At 43.1% G+C, this 21002-nt stretch overlaps 1 protein-coding gene and 1 non-coding gene across 5 annotated transcripts in view; one reads left to right on the forward strand and one right to left on the reverse strand.

The window, feature by feature from the left end:
• Positions 1-21002, reverse strand: part of CTNNA3 (catenin alpha 3) — a 1220185-nt gene that overhangs the window by 1000469 nt on the left and 198714 nt on the right. For all 4 annotated transcript variants that reach the window (XM_070752167.1, XM_070752166.1, XM_070752168.1 and 1 more), the window contains exon 6: positions 5634-5897. In XM_070752167.1, coding sequence (XP_070608268.1) covers positions 5634-5897 — 264 coding nt within the window. The remainder of the gene's footprint in view (positions 1-5633; positions 5898-21002) is intronic.
• TRNAS-UGA (transfer RNA serine (anticodon UGA)) lies at positions 11399-11480 on the forward strand. The gene has a single exon. It is a non-coding gene; the product is annotated as a tRNA-Ser (tRNA).

Consider the following 21002-nt stretch of genomic DNA (forward strand, 5'->3'; position numbering starts at 1 on the left):
GCTGAAAATCAGCTGGCTAGCATGCACAAGCACACTGGAAGTGACATGGGGCAACGCCTCGCGTGCTCTCCGATATGGCTCTGTGCGCCACTTGTGCTATAGGTTCATCATCACGGTCCTAAGGTATTCGTCCAGATTTAAGAAAAAAATCACATGCCCTCAGAAAGGCAGTAAAAAAAATCAGACAGAATACCAAGCTTGTATCCTGACTCTTGGTCATTTCTTCCAGCAAGGACAGCAATTAAGATAAGGATTAGGCTAGAAATACTGGCACACTAAAATCGTTCCTTCCTGCATTCCTTGCAGGATTAACCCTGTAAAGTGGGAAAAGATTTCTTCCAACAACTGGTTCTCCGATCTGCTCAGAAAATTAACATATGTTTCTGCCAAACTGGTGTAAACCGGCAGGAGCTTGCCACTGTTATTTTTCTTTATTTCTATAAATGAGAGGATGAAATATTACAGAAGCTGAACTGGATTGTAAGAAAGGCATTGATGAAGTAGCAGGGTTTCGAGAGTGCCAACAGGATATGGAAAAAAAAAAAAGTAAAGATGGGAATCTCAACAGTGCAGCCAAAACTCTGCTTTTTTAATCTGCAGACCTTCAATCGCTGCCTTGATTTCCCTGATGATTCCATGGAAGCACCCTTGCAATGTTTCCTGTTTCTTGGACCTGTCACGCTGAGTATTGACAGCCCCAGAGACATTCTAAGTCATTCAGAGTTATGCAGTAATTAAATAGTTAAGAGTGTGTGTGTGTGTTGTATTAGCTCCACCCATTATGATGTAAAATCCTGCCACATCATCAAAGCATCATTTCCTTCTTGTCAAGATCCTCCATACTCCTTTGTCTCTTTCTCTGTTAGGTTTCAATGATGTAGCACGCATCTCAGATGCCTCTTAAGGCATTCAATTATATTTTCTTATTTTCGTAATAAAAGTAACTTTGTTTGAAAGCTGATTCTCTACTTTAATCCATCGACTCTCGGAAATGATTTATTATGGTCCACGCGGGCTAGGTACTTTCTCTCAGACCCTTCGGTTACAGGGGGGGGAAAAGGTCTCCGTTTGAATTTGCTATGTGTGTAGGGGATCACAATCTCCCTCTTCCTGCTTGTTATACCTCTAGCTATGCAGCCAAACAACCTACTTGCTTTTCCTACCGCCCGACCACACTGCTCACCCATTTTGAGACTGTCAGAAATCACTACCCCTAAATCCTTCTCTTCTGAAGTTTTTGCTAACACAGAACTGCCAATGCAATACTCATAATTATATAATTACACATACCATATGGACCATAATTAACCTGCACAGAGCAAGACTTCCTCGGAGACATATTTCTACTAGTTTCAAGATACTAGAGTTAAGGTTTGGCATCAGAACTACTTAATTTTGTTCACTTTAAAGGAAATATGAATAAACATGTTGCTGAAATATAATAACATGCCATGATCTCCATACTATAGAAAGCAAATTTCAGAATAAATTTCAATGATGCTTTTAACAACTCAATCCTGATCCACTGGTTTGTCTCGTTCCTGATAAAATGATGACAATTTACTGTCATTAAAATATTCACTATACACCTGCGAAAGTATAGGAACCAACAGGCTTCCAAAAATACCATCCATTTGAAGAGCTATCTGGGCCAGGAGCATTTTGCATTTTGCAACAAATGAATAGTAGAATACTAACCTGAGCTCTAAACCAAACACCCCTATAATCTGAATAAAATTGCAGACTGAATCTGAAACAACATTTGCTCAAATTTTAAAAATGAGAAATATATGCAATGTCCAAAACCATCAACAAAGATTTGAGATTAATTGAAGAGGCTGATTAAATACAGTGATACCTCGTCTTACAAATGCCTCATCATACAAACTTTTTGAGATACAAACCCGGGGTTTAAGATTTTTTTGCCTCTTCTTACTAACTATTTTCACCTTACAAACCCATTGCCGCCGCTGGGATGCCCCGCCTCTGGACTTCTGTTGCCAGTGAAACACCTGTTTTTGTGCTGCTGGGATCCCCTTGAGGCTCCCCTCCATGAGAAACCCCACCTTCGGACTTCCATGTTTTTGTGATGCTGCGGGGGAATCCCAGCAGGGAATCCCAGCAGTGCAAAAATGGGTGCTTCGCTGGCAACGGTAGTCCGAAAGTGGGGTTTCAAGGACTTCGGTGTTTTTGCGATGCTGCGATTTCACTGATGCTCCCTTCGCTGGGAAACCCAACCTCCGGACTTCCGTTGCCAGTGAAGCACTCGTTTTTGCGATGCTGGGATTCCCCTGCAGGGATTCCCCTGCAGCATGGCAAAAACACAGAAATCCGGAGGTAGGGTTTCCCATGGAGGGGAGCCTCAGGGGAATCCCAGCAGCTGAAGAACGGGTGCTTCAGCTGGGTGAATTTTGGGCTTTGCACGCATTAATCGCTTTTCCATTTATTCCTATGGGAAATATTGTTTCGTCTTACAAACGTTTCACCTTAAGAACCTCATCCAGGAACCAATTAAGTTTGTAAGACAAGGTATCACTGTATACTGTATTGCAAGAATTTTAGAACAATGCCGAAGAGCCTCTTTGACATAATCCACATTACAATAACTTAACAACGCTTTATAAATTGTAATTTACACTTGCAACATTATGGTTTTTTATTACTGACACAATGAAATGATTAAAATGTGCTGGGTTACATTTTTGGCAGTTTTCAGATTTACTTCTGATTTTGCCCAGCTATAAATTCTAGCTTAGTTGTTATGAAATATATTAAGGGAGCTTTTAGATGGTGCACTTTATTTGCACTGCACAAACAACATAGACCAAAGGTTATTTCAGGCTCTTACCTAATGCCATTTTTTCCATAAAGAAAGAAAAACGAAACGCTTTTAAATTATTAATAGCCAATCAATTTTGCTTTATCTATTCAGCCTGCTTTAGATATGACTTACATTACAGGGGAGAAACAAGATGGAAAAGGCTATGAAAAATGAGATTTCACAATATGGTCCAAGGAGGAACACATGGATGCACTTTCTACATATAAAAAAATGTTATTCCTCGGGTTGAAGTAGCAGTCCATCTGGAATATGCTGCTGGAACCAAATTGCCACATGCAAGCAGCATGAGAGTTTTCACAAACTTTAGTGCAGTGGTACCTCATCTTACGAACGTCTCTTCTAACGAACTTTTCAAGATACGAACCCAGTGTTTAAGATTTTTTTGCCTCTTCTTCCAAACTATTTTCACCTTACGAACCCAAGCCGCTGCTGCTGGGATGAAGGGGTTTCTTTTTTCCCCCTTTTTTGAAGGAAGAAAAGGGAGGGGCGAAAGAGTTTGCAAAGAACAGCGTGCTTGCAGAGGCACTGAAAGGGTGTCTTTTGAAGAAAGAAAAGGGAGGGGCCGCTTGGAGGGGGAAAGACTTTGCAGAGAACAGCGTGCTTGCAGAGGCACTGAAAGAGTGTCTTTTGAAGAAAGAAAAGGGAGGGGCGCCCCCCTTGCCTTTCTTCCTTCCCACTCACCCTTTAGCCTAGCCTTGCTTCTTCCACCCGCCCCCTTTAGCGGCTCCTCCCTGCCCTCTGTTCGCCTCCCTTCTAAAGTTTGGGATTTTCCTGAAGGATTTGCATGCATTATTTGTTTTTACATTGATTCCTATGGGAAACATGGTTTCGTCTTATGAACTTTTCACCTTACGAACCTCCTCCTGGAACCAATTAAGTTCGTATCATGAGGTACCACTGTATAGACACGTATACATCAGGGATGGGTTCTAACCAGGGATGGGCAGGACCCAGCATGGTGGGAAATGCCATTTAGGCCATGGAGCAATTCCGGTAAAAAGATTAGCAGTTTTTTTGCTGGCAGAAGGGCATGCACACATAAGATTTCGGCTGCTGCACATGCACAGCAGCTGGAATCTCGCTGCAGCACTTAGAGTGGCAGCTGGCAAAAGCGGACTGCCCAAACTCCGGCACCATGCCTGCTCTCTCATGCCACAGGAGAGAGATGCCTGTGGTGCAGGAGAGCACAGAGCAGGCTGTGTGGCCAGAACTCGGGGCCACCCGGCCTGCTCCCCACACCATTCATTCATTCATTTATTGGATTTGTATGCCGCCCCTCTCCGTAGACTCGGGGCGGCTAACAACAGTAATAAAACAGCATATAATAATAATCCAATACTAAAAACAGTTAAAAACCCATTATTATAAAAACCAAACATACATACAGACATACCATGCATAAAATTGTAAAGGCCTAGGGGGAAAGAGTATCTCAATTCCCCCATGCCTGGCGGCAAAGGTGGGTTTTAAGCAGCTTACGAAAGGCAAGGAGGATGGGGGCAATTCTAATCTCTGGGGGGAGTTGGTTCCAGAGGGCCGGGGCCGCCACAGAGAAGGCTCTTCCCCTGGGTCCCGTCAAGTGACCATGCTCCCAGCGCGACGGCGCCCCTGCAGGAAGTCATGCACCAGAGCAAGGTAAGGGCCAGGTGGGCTACCTGCAGCGCAATGGGCAGCAACGTGGCAGAGGGGCGGTGGAGGGGGAGCTGCCATGAGAGGCACCATGGGGGGAACCATGGAGAGCAAGGCGGCGTTGTGGCAGAGTGGGAGTTGGGGGGAGCCGCCGCGAGGCACAGGGGGTGAACAGCACTGAGTGGGGCAAAAGTTGGTGGGAGGCAGCGATGGTCACTTACTTTATTTTTGCCTATTTCTGGGTTTTTTCACTTCTGCACATGCGCAGACACGGAAAAACCCAGAAATCTCACGCATGCACATCCTTGCGCAAGTTTCAGCTTTTGCGCATGCACAGAAAAAAATGGGATTTCTATATTAACAATGCTCTTTAAAAGGCCAGATCCTGAAGATGAAACTCAAATATTTTGGCCACTTCATGAGAAGGAAAGACTCATTGGAGAAGAGCCTAATGCTTGGAAAGATTGATGGCAAAAGAAAAAGGGGACGACAGAGAATGAAGTGGATGGATGGAGTTACTGAAGCAGTAGGCATGAGCTTAAATGGATGGTAGATAACAGGAAGGCCTGGAGCAGAGGTCTTCAAACCTGGCAACTTTAAGATTTGTGAACTTCAACTCCTACAATTCTCCAGCCAGCATAGATTTCGGAGTCCTAGCAGTGCACCCACTGAAAGAAGAACTCCAAGACAGGTAGATTCCTCAAAGAACAGGTTTATTGGATACATCATATTGGCACAACCAGTGAAAACCGACTCTGAAAGTAACCTGCAGGTTTTCACCTAATTAAGAAGTAAAAGTTTCCCCTTCCGCCCTGGTCATCAGTCCCATTGTCCCATAGAGATGCTGGTGGGCTGCCTGCAGTAGTGGGTTCTAAATCCCATCACTATCCCATCACTCATGCATGCATATGTCCTAGAAGTCTCAAATTCTGGGACTTCTGGGACTCCTAGAAGTCCCAGAATCCTGGGACTTCAATTCCCAAAATTCTGGGAGTTGAAGTCCACAAGCCTTAAAGTTGCCAAGTTTGGGGACCCCTGGCCTGGAAGAATGTTGTCCATGGGGTCGCAATGGGTTGGGCATGACTTCACAACTAACAACAACAATATTAACAAACCCAAACCCAGTAAATTGCATTACTGAAAGATAATGTGATTGTCCTACCACAAGTTCATCGAGAGCACTTCCGAGAGAGGCTGACTGTGGCACCTGTTGATCTTTTGGATGTTCAATTCCTTGAGAGGCATTGGAGATGACATCAAGAGCATTTTGTATTTCCTTGCAAACAGAGTCCTTGCTGGCAGTGAGAGAGGCAACGTCAGAGTGTTCCAAGCAAGCAGAGCAAACTGAATGCAGAAGGGGTGAAGTCTCCCTCAAAGAAGCCCTTGCTGCTGCAATCTCATCTCGGTGACTGTTAGATTTTAAGTCCTATTGAGAAAGACAAGATGATTATTTTTAATATTATCCACATAAACCTTTCAAAAATTATTCAGGATAAAATATTCCAGATAACTGCTGTCTTTTTTAAAAATATCAGTCTTTAAAAAAGACTTTTATTTTCATACCCTACATATTTTGTGCATTGATAGGGTCAAATATTCTTTATTAGTACAAGGTACATGGTTGTTAGGGATTGCCATTGTAAACTGCATATTGTACACGTGTACTAAACTTGTACTTAAAGAGTTAATGTTCAAGGCTGTTTTCGTCACTTCCTCATTGAAGCTATAAAAGCTCATTAATCTGCTCAGTCACTTCTTTTACTTTTGCCTGAGAAGGGGGAGTTGTGTTTAAGCTTCGTGCTTGTATAAGCTCCGTGCTTATTATCTATATTGTATTTTGCTTTGTGCTTCTATCTTGTGATTGCTCAGTGCTTATTATTCTGTATTTGCTTCATGCTTATTCTGGATTGTTTATATTTTGTTTATATGTAAATAATACTTATTTAACTAAGTCTGTGTCTTGGCTTTATCACATGTCCACGCTCTGTTAAAATTCTCTGCTCGGTGTTGTCGAAGGTTTCATAGCCTAGCTATACTGAGACTCAGGGCCGCCGATAGGCCGGTACTACCGGTAGTGGCATCAGGGGCCCGGCCAAATTGAAAAATGGGGGGGCGGCGCCTGCCAAAAACTCTCCAATCCCGATTGCGATGGGGAAAAGTGCGCCAAGGCGAGCGAAAGGACCAGATACCCCTCACCGACTGCGGCCCGCACCTTCCTTCCCACCCCCGCGAGGAAAGAAGGCAGGGAGGCCAGCAGACAGGCAGGGAGCTGCGATGGCAGCTGCGGAAGTAGGAGCCACCGTGGGGGTGGCTCAGCCTCGGCCCTCCGGAAGCCAAGCCGTGCTGCTGGGGAATTCTGGGAGTTGAAGTCCAGATATCTTTAAGTTGCCAAGGTTGGGAAACACTGGCCTATGGGACCGCCTGGCTTGGCGTAAAGCGGGAAATGATCCCCGGGTGATGGAGTGGCTCGGCGACTTAAAGTAGTTTTAAAATGGCGGGGGGCCCAGACACTTAGGCTGTATGGGGCCCCAAAATTTCTGATGGCGGCCCTGCTGAGACTTGTCAACAATAAGTATGTGTAATCCTAATCTTCCAACTTCAACAATACCATTCTCTCTTTATAATCCTTTATCATTTCCCCCATTAATTCATTTAAACATAACATTTCTTTATGCCATGTATTTGTTATCCTCTACTAAATTACTAATATTTAATATTTTAAGAATTACTCATTATTCCACTATAACTTCAATATTCTAAATGTTTAGGATTACTAATAAAGCCAAATATTAACAATATTCAATCAATCCTAGAAGTATATCCCCAAAATCCTCACAATTTCTAATCCCTAATTTTTAAAATTCACAATGTATTTTAACACACTATTAACGTTGATAATACAATTAGATTACCTAATCCTAAATTTCCATCTACTAAACTTAATTTATTTTTAGTTATAATAAGCTATATTTTATGTTAACATATATACTACTATTTTCCCTATTTGTATTTTTACATTTTATTAATATATGTTCTCATTATCCATCATCTCTTAACCTTTTTGACATTCCATCATTTATTGACTTAAGACATTAAGATGAGCTTTATGAGGATGATGACTTCATATTCCAGCAGGATTTGGCATTTTCCCACACTGCCAAAAGCACAAAAACCTAGTTCAATAACTGTGGTATTACTGTGCTTGATTGGCCAGCAAACTTGCTTGACCTGAACACCATAGAGAATCTATGGGACATTGCCAAGAGAAGGATGAGAGATCATCCTCGAACAGGCTCAAGTAATCGTAGATGAGGCGGGAGAATCCTTTCATTTGAAAAGGATCCCAGATGGGGGTGGATAGGGTGCTTCCTAATTTGACCACTTGTCTGTTTGACAGGAATGCTGTAATCCAGCTATGGAGGGATCCTGAGATGCCATAGGATTTGAGTTTTAGGAGTAGTTTGTCGTGGACCACTGAATCAAAGGCTTTGCAGAAGTCGATATAAATTGCATCTATAGATTTCCCTTGATCTAGATGAGTTGTCCATATATTTTTGCAGTAGAGGAGCTGCAGGTTGCAGGATAGTTTTTTTCTGAAACCAAATTTATTGTTAGTGAGCAAACTATTACTTTCTAGATGGTGAGTAATTGATTTATTTATAATTGATTCCATGACTTTGCATGGGACGCAGCATAGTAAAATTGGTCTGTAGTTATCGACAAGAGAGGGGTCTCCTTTTTTGAAGATGGAGATGACCATTGCTTTCAACCATAGCTTGGGAAGTGTGCTGGTTCTGAAGGATTTTTCAAAAATTATGCTTAGTGGTTTAGCTATGGCAGGAGAGCTTTTTAAGGAAGTAAGCACATAGACCATCCGGTCTGATTGATAGAGAAGGTTTAAGGTCACGTAATGCTTTTTCAACTAAGTCTTCAGTGAAGTCTACTTGGGTTAGGTCGTTGAGGGAGTTTGAGGTGCGATTGATGAAATTGGGGGATGAGCCATTGCTGTTAACAAAGACAGAGCATATTGCTCTGCTAACCAGCCTATTCACATTAAGAAACAAAAAACCTCTAAACTGCCCTGCTTGTTCATAAAGCAGATTCTGTGGCCCTGCAACTCAGTGCCTTGAAGTAAGTCTATATTTTTACTTTGTATTGCAGAGAGGAGCACTTGTCTAATCCCCTTAACAAATGCATGACTAAGGTGATGTTAGGACACCAGGTAAAATAGTAGCATTATGGTATCCAAGTGTCAAATTGGTATGAGGACTAGGGCAAAGAAGCAAGGGGGGAAATGTTGATTATCCACAAAACACATCTTGTTAGAGAAGAAACAAACTCAATGTCATTTTTAAAAGATTTCCAGAGTTGTTAGAGCAGAAACACAACTCAATATATTTTTAAAAGATTTCCAGAGAAACAAAGATCTCAAGGCAAGTATTTATGGTTCCATAACATATCCTGGGGTATATTGTATTAACTACAGCATGCTGGCATATGCTTCATAGATAAAAAGCTGTAAAAATGTAGCATCTAATTTTTCCTAATTACACATGCCGAAATGAATTCCCTTAGCTTATTTTTGCTTCGTGCCTCTATATATTTCAGTTGCTACGCAATATAATAAAAATTAAGAAAATAATTGTCTTTCCCCAAAAATATCATTTTCGAAATTACAATCTGAATTCTTAAATGTAACCTTTCTATCTTCAGCTATGAAATCTCTGCAGTTTAATTACCATCTAAAAATACTTCTAAGTTTAATACTAGCACATGCCTAACGACTTGTTTCTCTCTTCCCCCTCTCCTCTCTCCCCCTGTCATTTTCCCCCCTTTTCATAAAACTGCTTAACTCACACTTCAATGCAATTTGTTTTAGGCAGTATATAAATACAAACGGGGGCAATTAGCTCCTCCACCGAGTTTATAGTGCTGGTTTTCCTCTGGGAAACATAATTTTCTTTCTCCAAATACCTATCTATTAATGCACAATATCCTAATTGTTCTGAGTTTCTACTCATTGGCCAACTCTCTTTTCAGACCACTTTCTTTATTTGATTCTCCATTAGGAATCGTTTTCCTCCATCCTAGTTTACTGCCTGCATCCCACTTTTCCTGTTTTATCAACATCTAATTCAAGAACATTTACTATCCCTTCAACATATGTGTCAGCGTTCCAAGCAATGCACCCACTGAAAGCAGAACTCCAAGACAGGTAGATTCCTCAAAGAACAGGTTTATTGGATAGATCATATTGGCACAACCAGTGAATAATGACTCTGAATTTCCTGCAGTTTTCACCTAATTAAAAAGTGAAGGTTTCCCCTTCTGCCCAGGTCATCAGTCACATTGTCCCATAGAGGTGCTGGTGGGCTGCCTGTATTAGTGGGTTCTAAATCCCATCACTATCAGTTCACTCATGCAAGCAACTTGGGCGTCCTCCTCGATCCACAGCTCACATTAGAGAACCATCTTTCAGCTGTGGCGAGGGGGGCGTTTGCCCAGGTTCGCCTGGTGCACCAGTTGCGGCCCTATTTGGACCGGGACTCACTGCTCACAGTCACTCATGCCCTCATCACCTCGAGGTTCGACTACTGTAACGCTCTCTACATGGGGCTACCTTTGAAAAGTGTTCAGAAACTTCAGATCGTGCAGAATGCAGCTGCGAGATCAGTCATGGGCTTCCCCAGGTATGCCCATGTTACACCAACACTCCGCAGTCTGAATTGGTTGCCGATCAGTTTTGGGTCACAATTCAAAGTGTTGGTTATGACCTATAAAGCCCTTCATGGCATCGGACCAGAATATCTCCAAGACCGCCTTCTGCCGCACAAATCCCAGAGACCGATTAGGTCCCACAGAGTGGGCCTTCTCCGGGTCCCGTCAACTAAACAATGTTGGTTGGCGGGCCCCAGGGGAAGAGCCTTCTCTGTGGCAGCCCCGACTCTCTGGAACCAGCTCCCCCCAGAGATTAGAACTGCCCCTACCCTCCTTGCCTTTCGTAAACTCCTTAAAACCCACCTTGGTCGTCAGGCATGGGGGAACTGAAATATCTCCCCCGGGCCTATTCAATTCAATTTATGTATGGTATGCTTGTATGTATGTTTGCTTAAATAATGGGTTTTTTTAATATTTTAAATTGTAAATTATTAGATTTGTCATGAACTGTTTTATTGTGTTGTGAGCCACCCCGAGTCTACGGAAAGGGGCGGCATACAAATCTAATAAAATAAATAAATAAATAAATAGAAACATCCAGGGTGGGTGGGTCCCATCACCGCTTCTACTGGTTCACCGAAACGGGCCAAACCGGGAGCAACTCACCACAGGTTGCTAAGTTACTCCACTCCTCATCTCTCAGACACCTGTTGGAATGACCTTGGTTCCCACAGGAAAACTTTTTGTTCTGGCGACAAAGCCGAGTTATCTATCCCCCCGCCCCCCATCGCCTTGTGGTTAACCATGGAGCCGCAAATATGTCCTCACTCAGGTTCTTCTATACTGAAAATAAGATAAGGAAAAAGACATCTGGAGGACCAAAGAGGGTAGAGAGCAGCTCCAGTAGTTGATACAAAATGAAATCATGAAAAGTAGTCTCAAGGTCACATGGGATGAGCCCTTCTAAGAAATGTGGAGGTCATTTGGCAAAGGAATTTCAAAGAGGATTTATGCATTTATAAAGCTTGAAATCTTTTGTTTCATAAATTCTTCTCCAAAAGGAGAGTAAATGCCCCCAACTTTTAGTCCCATCTATTTTGAGTGATTCTGAAGGCCACAAAGTTGATGTTTCGGGACTGCATGCAAATCCAGTACATATTTTCTGCAACTTTCAGAAATTACTAGCAATTTGACTTAAAATATTCCATAGGATTGATAATCTTCCTGAAACCAGTTGAGGGGGGAAATCTTTACAGAGTATCAGCAGCAGCAGTGATGGCCAAGTGGTTAAGGTGTTGGACTTGAAATCCAATGGGGTCTCCCCACGCAGGTTCGAATCCTGCTCGCTGCGGTATCCGGGTTCCTCTTTTTAATCAGTAAGTGTCGTACCACATGATTCTTGACAAATGTATATTTTATTTTATGTACGCTGAGAGCATATGCACCAAGACAAATTCCTTCTGTGTCCAATCACACTTGGCCAATAAAATTCTATTCTATTCTATTCTATTCTATTCTATCAGGTTGCTACTAACATGTCTCTGCCTCATTTCCAATAATGGGCAGCCAAATTTTTTACTGCCACACTGTGGGTGTGGCTTATTTTGTGGGTGTGGCTTAATAGTCATGTGACTGATTAGGAGTGGCTTGCCGGCTGTGTGAACGATCATCATTCAAGTGAACTGTTAAGTCCTTGACTTACAATCTTACCAGTGTCACATGCTGGGGTGACAATTAGCTTCGCATTTCCCGCGCTCTCCTTCCTGGATCGCCCCCCCCCCCCCCCGCCTCAGGCTAGGTAGCTAGGCGAACGGGTGCTGCCAGAAGCATAAATGCTGCCAGCACCTCTTCCACCAATGCCTTCTGCTTGCACCTCAGGCAGGAGGTGACCGCGTGAGGCTGGAGGGCAGCGGGGAAGGAGAGAGGGAAGCTCATCCGAGGCCAGGAAGGATGAAAGATGTAAGGATGTAAACCTATTCCTACGTAGCTTCTGCTCTGGCAATCTCACACTGCTTACAAGAGCTTAAAAAACTTTTGCCAGACCCATCCTCGAATACAGCTCATCTGTTTGGAACCCATATCGCATCTCAAATATTAACACCCTTGAAAATGTCCAAAGATACTTCACCAGAAGAGCCCTTCACTCCTCCACTCGAAATAGAATACTCTACAAGACTAGACTTTCAACCCTGGGCCTAGAAAGCCTAGAACTAAGATGCCTTAAACAAGATCTAAGTATTGCCTACAAGATCATATGCTGCAATGTCCTGCCTGTCGGCGACTACTTCAGCTTCAACCAAAACAACACAAGAGCACACAACAGATTTAAACTTAATATTAACCGCTCCAAACTTGAGTGTAAAAAATATGACTTCAGTAACCGAGTTGTTGAAGCGTGGAACTCAGTACTGGACTCCATAGTGTCATCCCCAAACCCCCAACACTTTACCCTTAGATTATCTACGGTTGACCTATCCAGATTCCGAAGAGGTCAGTAAGGGGCGAGTACAAGTGCACTAGAGTGCCTTCCGTCCCCTGTCCTATTGCTCTCCTATATCTCCTATACCTTTCTTCTATTCCTGTATCTCTTCTTCTATTCTTTCATTGATATGTTCTATTACTATATCTTCCTTTTCTATTCTTTCATAGATATATTTTACTATGAGTATCTCCTCTATAACCTTCATCATGTACTTTACTATGTGTGTGTATATATGTATGTATGTGTATGTGTGTGTGTATATATACATATATATATATATATTTGTTTTCTTAAATTTTCACGGGTATATGTATGTAGATTGTTCTGAGTTCGGGTTTTGCCCTGTGTAATATTTTGCATGTTTATGTGACGTTTCGGTGAAATCACATCCACCATCATCAGGCTGAAGTTTCCAAGCTTCGTGCTTGGAAGTTTCCAAGCTTGAAGTTTCCAAGCTTCATTTTACAACAGCACAAAGCTTGGAAACTTCAGCCTGATGATGGTGAATGTGATTTCACCGAAACGTCGCATAAACATGCAAAATATTACACAGGGCAAAACCCGAACTCAGAACAATCTACATATATATATATATATATATATATATATATATATATATATATATATATATATATATATGTAGATTGTTCTGAGTTCGGGTTTTGCCCTGTGTAATATTTTGCATGTTTATGCGACGTTTCGGCGAAATCACATTCACCATCATCAGGCTAAAGTTCCAATCTTTGTGTTGTTGTAAAATGGAATGTTAGCAACTGTCATTTCTTCCTAGTATATAGTGTGGGGGTGGAGATTTGTTTTGAATGTAGCAAATAGATTGGGTGATTATATTTCAGTGATCTGATTGGTTGGTGTAATCATAATTATTAGAAGGAATGACATGGAGATTTTTATGAAGTGTTTTGTTTAAGGCTGATTTCCAAACATCAAATTTCTAAAATCATAATTATTAGAAGGATTGACATGCTGATTATTATGAAGTGTTTTTTTTGTTTAAGGCTGGTTTCCAAATTTCTGGTAGTCGGGACGTGTCATCTCTTTTATTTATGCAAAGGGGTCTCCTCTCAATCTCTATAGCTTCTAGAGCAATTCTTCTGTATAAATTCTCTGTTTTGTGGAGTAATTTAGTTTTTTCAAAGTCAATTTCGTGCCCTGTTTTTTTAATGTGCTGGACAAGGGAGGAGGTCTTTTCTTCTTTTTTGACTGCATTCACATGTTCTGCTATGCGTTGGCTCACTCTTCGGTTAGTTTGTCCAATGTATGTGGCTGCACATGTTTTGCAAGGGATTTCATAGATTCCTTGGTATTCCAATTGGATTATATTTATTTTTAATTTCTAATGGATTCAAAGAGAAAACAATAACAAACCTAATCAAAAAAGAGACACCCCCCAAAAAACAAGATCAAGAACAGGACAATGGCACCACCATCCTTCCTTACATCAAAGGCACCACGGATAAAATTAGTAAAATTCTGCACAAACATAACATCAAAACTTCATTTTGCACCAACCAAAAAATATCTAATATCCTAAGGAGCCCCAAAGATAAAATCCAATTTACGAAAACATATATATATATATATATATATATATATATATATATATATATACACACACATACACAGTGGTACCTTAAGATACGAACTTAATTGGTGCCGGGGGGAGGTTCGTAAGACGAAAGGTTCGTAAGACGAAACATTGTTTCCCATAGGAAACAATGTAAAGTCAATTAATCCGTGCAACCAAACCCCACCCCCCACCCCCGCAAAAAAACAGCTTTCCGGCTCTTTTAAAAGGTGACAGCCGGCCTGGGGGGCTTCCCAGCACCCCCCGAACCCGGGTTTGGGTTTCGGGGTTTGCTGGCAAGCCCCCCAGGCCGGCTGCGACCTTTTAAAACACCCACACCGCTTCCCATCTGTCTCCTGAAGCCGAACGGCAAAGCTGAACTTCCGCGTTCGGCTTCAGGAGACAGCTGTGAAGCGGCGCGGGTGTTTTAAAAGGTCGCAGCCGGCCTGGGGGGCTTGCCAGCACCCCCCCGAACCCCGAACCTTTGCCGAACTTCCGGGTTCGGGGTTCGGGGGGGTGCTGGCAAGCCCCCCATGCTGGCTGCGACCTTTTAAAACACCCGCGCCGCTTCACAGCTTCATAGCTGTCTCCTGAAGCCGAGCGGCAAAGCCGAAATTCCGCGTTCGGATTCAGGAGACAGCTGCGAAGCGGCGCGGGTGTTTTAAAAGGTCGCAGCCAGCCTGGGGGGCTTGCCAGTACCCCCCGAACCCGGGTTCAGGGTTCGGGGGGGTGCTGGCAAGCCCCCCAGGCCGGCTGCGACCTTTTAAAACACCCGCGCCGCTTCCCATCTGTCTCCTGAAGCCGAACGGCAAAGCCGAACTTCTGCGTTCAGCTTCGGGAGACAGCTGCGAAGCGGCGCGGGTGTTTTAAAAGGTCGCAGCCGGCCTGGGGGGCTTGCCAGCACCCCCCCGAACCCTGAACTTTTGCCGAACTTCCGGGTTACGGGGTTCGGGGGGGTGCTGCCAAGCCCCCCAGGCCGGCTGCGACCTTTTAAAACACCCGCGCCGCTTCCCATCTGTCTCCTGAAGCCGAACGGCAAAGCCGAACTTCTGCATTCGGCTTCAGGAGACAGCTGTGAAGCAGCGCGGGTGTTTTAAAAGGTCGCAGCCGGCCTGGGGGGCTTGCCAGCACCCCCCTGAACCCCGAACTTTTGCCGAACTTCCGGGTTATGGGGTTCGGAGGGGTGCTGGCAAGCCCCCCAGGCCGGCTGTGACCTTTTAAAACACCCGCGCCGCTTCGCAGCTGTCTCCTGAAGCCGAATGCTAAAGCCGAACTTCCGCGTTCGGCTTCGGGAGACAGCTGCGAAGCGGCGCGGGTGTTTTAAAAGGTCGCAGCCGGCCTGGGAGGCTTCCCAGCAACCTCCCGAACCGAACCCGGGGTTCAGAAAAATTTTGCCTCTTCTTACGAACTTTGTTCGAGTTACGAACCGGCGTTCGGGAGGCTTCTGGGAAGCCCCGCCGCCCGGCTGTTACCTTTTAAAACAGCCGCGCGGCTTCCCAGCAGTCTCCGAACGCAGGTTCGTAACTCGAAAAAAGTTCGTAAGAAGAGGCAAAATTTTTCTGAACCCCGGGTTCGTATCACGAGTTGTTCGTAAGACGAGGGGTTCGTATCTTGAGGTACCACTGTATATATATATATACACATACATACATACAGTGCTCCCTCGCTTTTTGCGGGGGATGCATTCCAAGACAGCCCGCGAAAGTTGAATTTCCGCGAAGTAGAGATGTGGAAGTAAATACACTATTTTTGGCTATGAACAGTATAATAAGCCTTCCCTTAAAACTTTAAACCCCTAAATTGCAATTTTCCATTCCCTTATCAACCATTCAGATTATTACTCACCATGTTTATTTATTAAAGTTTATTTAAAAAAATATTTATTAAAGGCAGACGAAAGTTTGGCGATGACATATGACGTCATCGGGTGGGAAAAACTGTGGTATAGGGGGAAAAAAACCGCAAAGTATTTTTTAATTAATATTTTTGAAAAACCGTGGTATATACTTTCCACGAAGTTCGAAAATCGAGGGAACACTGTATATATACCCACTAACACTCTCATTGTGTATTGGACAAAATAAATAAATAAATAAATAAATAAATAAATAAATAAATAAATAGGGAAAAAGCAAGGAGTGCAGACACAGCAGCAGGTAAAAAAAGGAGAACCAAACTGAACCCGGTAATCCAGGAAGTAATACAGCCACAGATCAGCTGGAGCTGCACACGCATCTTCATTTCTGTCAATGGAACTGTGTTCCACCCCGTCCTGCCTGCTGCCCACCCCTGCTCGTTTCCATTCCATAGAGATGAACAGAGGTCCTGAAGTTATAAAAAGATTGTATGAGCTAACAAAATAAAGTCATGACAAAATGAAAGCTGGACTCGATGAAGAGATCTGTTCCAAGATTAGGCATATAATCTGTAGATGCTTTTCCTTAAGAGGGAGCGTTTGCTGTGAATTTCTGAGTCAGAAGTATTTGACCTATATTGATACATTGGGTACAGATTTTGGGAGGCTATAACAGTGTGATCAATCCATGGAATAAATCTCTCTTCTATAATAAAATGCCTGTCTATCTCCAGTCCCAGGATGAGAATGCCAGGATTAATATTTTAAAAGCTTGCAAGATTTTAGGACCAAACTCCTGATTTATTTACTTACTGATGTAAGGCACTTACGTGCCAGCTTTCAGTTTGAAAGATTCGCAGAACCATAAAACAAGATCATACCTGCTCTCTGGTTAACAAATGTAAAAGCCATGAGGCTTCATGTGGCTGAAGCATGGGATGAGGAAGAGGAACTGCCTTCTGCACCTAATCCAAGAACTTGTAAAGCAGAGAGAAGGCAGGAGCAGCAAAGGTCAACCAGATTACTCACGAGGAGAAAACCTCACCCTTCTTGAAGGGTTTCACTGTTGTACATACTCTTGATCAGTTGGAGGATGATGAAGATATTGAGGACTCAGATTCAGATAGTGTTTATAAAGTAGTGGGGCCCCTGGGGTTACAGGTAGTAGAACAGGTAGGAGGCCAGCCACAGGATGGGGCTATGAGTTCAGGATCTAGTGAGGGAGAATCAGACGCTCGCTGGGTTAACCCTAAATTCAGAAGGGCCCAAAAACGTAGAGAGCAGAGGTCTGGAAGAAGATATTAAGGAGAGGAATGGGTTAAATATTGTAGTGATGTATTTGGCACCTCAGGGGGTCAGTGGAGAAGAAGGGTGGAGTTTCAACGTTGCCGAACAAAAGGATGTTGATTTTTTTATGCCGCTCTCCAAGTAAGCCAAAAATTCTGTGTGATTAACTGTCTGTCTGTTGTTTTTTAGTGAGCATGCTTTTACGAAATAAATCTTGTCTAGCAGAGCAGGAGAAGGAATGTAAGGAATGCAATTAAGAAAGATAACGGAGCCAGGAGAGATACGCCAGTATAAAATGTGTGTATAGCAGGAAGAGAAGAGAATAAAATGGAGTTTCTTTGTTTATGAAACAATGTGTTTATGAAACAAAGTTATTTGCACTTGCTGAATTTCTACCAGAAACCAGAACATTCACCAGAAGGGGCTACTTAACACAGCAGACAAATGGGGGCAATGCTGGGAAAATGTTCATTTCTTAGCTGTGTGATTTCTGCCTTGCTTTCAGTTGACACCGTGCCTTGACTTGGATCATGCCTTGTAAACTCCGGACTTTTCTTGCCTTGTGGATTTAATTTTACCTGATGGGTTTATTTTGATAGGGAAACTTTCAAGTGCCTTGTGGACTCATTGGCCATTGCATTGTGAACCAGTCTTGGACTTGTGGCTGGATTCAATTAGGACACTTCTGAGTTTTTGGTGAAAAGAATTGCTGGGGAATATTAATAAACCCACTAAAGCACAGTTATGTGTGTGTGTGTGAGCAGGACAGCACATACTGTTCCATTTTTTAATAGATACATGATTCTTTGGTTTTCTTTTATATGACCAAAATATGGCTTTAAAAGCATGTTTGGAATGGAAGTACCGTATATACCATATGTACAGTACAGTATAAAGCCCTTCATGGCACCGGGCCAGGGTATCTACGAGACCGCCTTCTGCTGCACTAATCCCATCGACCAGTTAGGTCCCACAGAGTGGGCCTCCTCCGGGTCCCGTCAACAAAACAATGTTGTTTGGCGGGGCCCAGGGGAAAAGCCTTCTCTGTGGCGACCCCGGCCCTCTGGAACCAACTCCCCACGGAGATTAGAATTGCCCCCACCCTCCTTGCCTTTCGTAAACTCCTTAAAACCCACCTCTGTCATCAGGCATGGGGGGACTGAGATATTCTTTCCCCCTAGGCCTTTACAATTCATGTATGTTATGTTTGTATGGATGGATGTTTGGTTTTACAATAAGGGTTTTTTAGTTGTTTTAGTATTGGATTTAAATGCTGTTTTTGTTACTGTTGTTAGCCGCCCCGAGTCTACCGAGAGGGGCGGCATACAAATCCAATAAATAAATAAAATAAAATAAATAATCCCTCACTACTCCGCGGTTCTTCTTTCGTGGATTCGCTACTTTACGGGTTTTTTCAAAGGGGGCTTAAATCCATTAAATCCATTAAAAAATTTAAATCCATTAAAAATTCATAAAATTCTTCTACAGTACTGTACTCTATTAAAGAAACTGGTAGGATATCACATGTAGTTCCAGCTGAGAAACATTATAGAATGACTGTTTATTGCAAAGGGTGGGTTTAAAAAGTCCAAATACTTGTTAAATACATAAAAAAATATTTTTCCTCTACTTCATGGAAATTCATTTTTCGCGGGTGGTCTTGGAATGAATCCCTGTGAAAAATGAGGGATCACTGTATAACTGTATTTTTCAGAGTATAAGACATACCTTTTCCCCCAAAAAAGTGGCTGAAACTTTGGGTGCATCTTATACTCCGAATGTAGCTTTTTCAAAGCTTTTTTTTTTCAACCCTAATGAAGCACTAACAATCTCCCTGGCTCCTCCCGGCTTGCAGGCTTTTTTCATTGCTACTCCCACTGTAGAAGGTTTTTTCAGCCCTAACAAGGGGCTAATGATCTTCTCGGCTTGCAGGCTTTTTTAATTGCTACTCCCTCTGAAGAAGGGTTTTTTTCAGCCCTAACCAGGGGATAAAATAATGTGCTGAAGGTGAGCAGACTAAAGATGCTAGCCAGATGAATACCTGGTAGGCAAAAACAAATTCTCTATTTTCCTCCCCAAAAACTAAGGTGCAATTCTTACTTAATGGCCCTAATTGGGATCAGCAACTCTAGTGCGAAGTGAAACATCATATTGATTTATAACAGCAATTCCAGCAGTCCTGGTTGCACTTATTAAGTGAGACCTCACACACTCATAACTTACAACTTTTTTATTTTTATTTATTTATTTATTATTAGATTTGTATGCCACCCCTCTCCGAAGACTCGGGGCGGCTCACAACAGTAATAGAAACAATATAACAGTGAAACAAATCTAATATTAAAATAAAACATATCTAAAACCCCAGCAATTTAAAACCATACAACACATACATACTGTTGTGGTTCAGCCTGAGGCTGCTCAGGGACCGGCTGTGTCTCTGCTGGCTCCATGCCCGGAGGAGGATGACAGCGAAGAGGAGGGGGCTGAACAGTCGGACGGGGGAGAGGAAAATCAGGAATGGGATGAAGGAGAACAGCATGAGAGCCCCGGGGGGGGCCCCTCTCCCCAGCCAGTAGTTTGGAGTCATTAGATGATGAAGCTCAAGCCGTCATTGACATGCGACAGAGACGGTCAGATCAAAGAAAGGAGCAATTAAAGAAGTATTATCAGCACTGAATTAGGAACAGCTGGGTTTGGGTGTCGTCCTCCTTAGCAGGGTTTAAAAGGCAGGCAAGCCCTTGAAGCCATGTGGAGTGTTATCAGTTTGGAGTTGCGTTATCCTGTCTTGTTTCTTGGCATCTCTGTTCCTGGCTTGTGGCCCAGCAGCTTTGGAACACCCGTGGGAGGTGTAGGTCTGCTATCTACAGCCTCAGCTTGGCAGCAAGAATTCTGTATTGCTGCATGGACTTTTGCCTTTGTGGATATATCTGAAGATACAGCATTTTCCTGTTTGTAAGGACATTTTCTGTTACCTGTGTTTCTCTTGAATTTTATAAAACTGCCTTTGCCTTTTACCAGTGTGTCTGGCTTCTCTTTTTGGGTTGGTATTGGCTTCTGGAGTGACCCAGACAGAACACATACCAAACATAAAATATAAAAGCCTGGGGGAGGATGTCTCAGTTCCCCCATGCCTGGCGATAAAGGTGGGTCTTGAGTAATTTGAGAAAGACAAGAGGGTGGGGGCCGTTCTAATCTCTGGGGGGAGTTGATTCCAGAGGGCCGGGGCCACCACAGAGAAGGCTCTTCCCCTGGGGCCCGCCAAACGACATTGTTTGGTCGACGGGACCCGGAGAAGGCCAACTCTGTGGGACCTTATCGGCCACTGGGATTCGTGCGGTAGAAGGCGGTTCCAGAGATATTCTGGTCCAAAACTTCCTGCTTGTTTCTCCATTGACCTTGCTTGTTAAAAGCCAGCTATGAAAGTTGGTGATCACATGACTGCAGAATGCTGCAACTATTATATGAGAGTGATAGCTGCCAAGTAGGGAAACTGCTTGGGTCATAAGCACAGTTCCCTTTTTTAAGTGCCATTGTTACTTCGAGCAGTTGCTAAACAAATGCTCATTAAGCAAGGACTACCTCTACTGCAAGGAGAGAAGTGGGATTTTTTTTTCAAATAATTAATCATAGCAATATAGAAAACACAAAAGATTGAGCCCCT

This window comes from Erythrolamprus reginae, chromosome 5 (assembly GCF_031021105.1).
Source record: "Erythrolamprus reginae isolate rEryReg1 chromosome 5, rEryReg1.hap1, whole genome shotgun sequence".
In the NCBI taxonomy this organism is placed as follows: domain Eukaryota; kingdom Metazoa; phylum Chordata; class Lepidosauria; order Squamata; family Dipsadidae; genus Erythrolamprus; species Erythrolamprus reginae.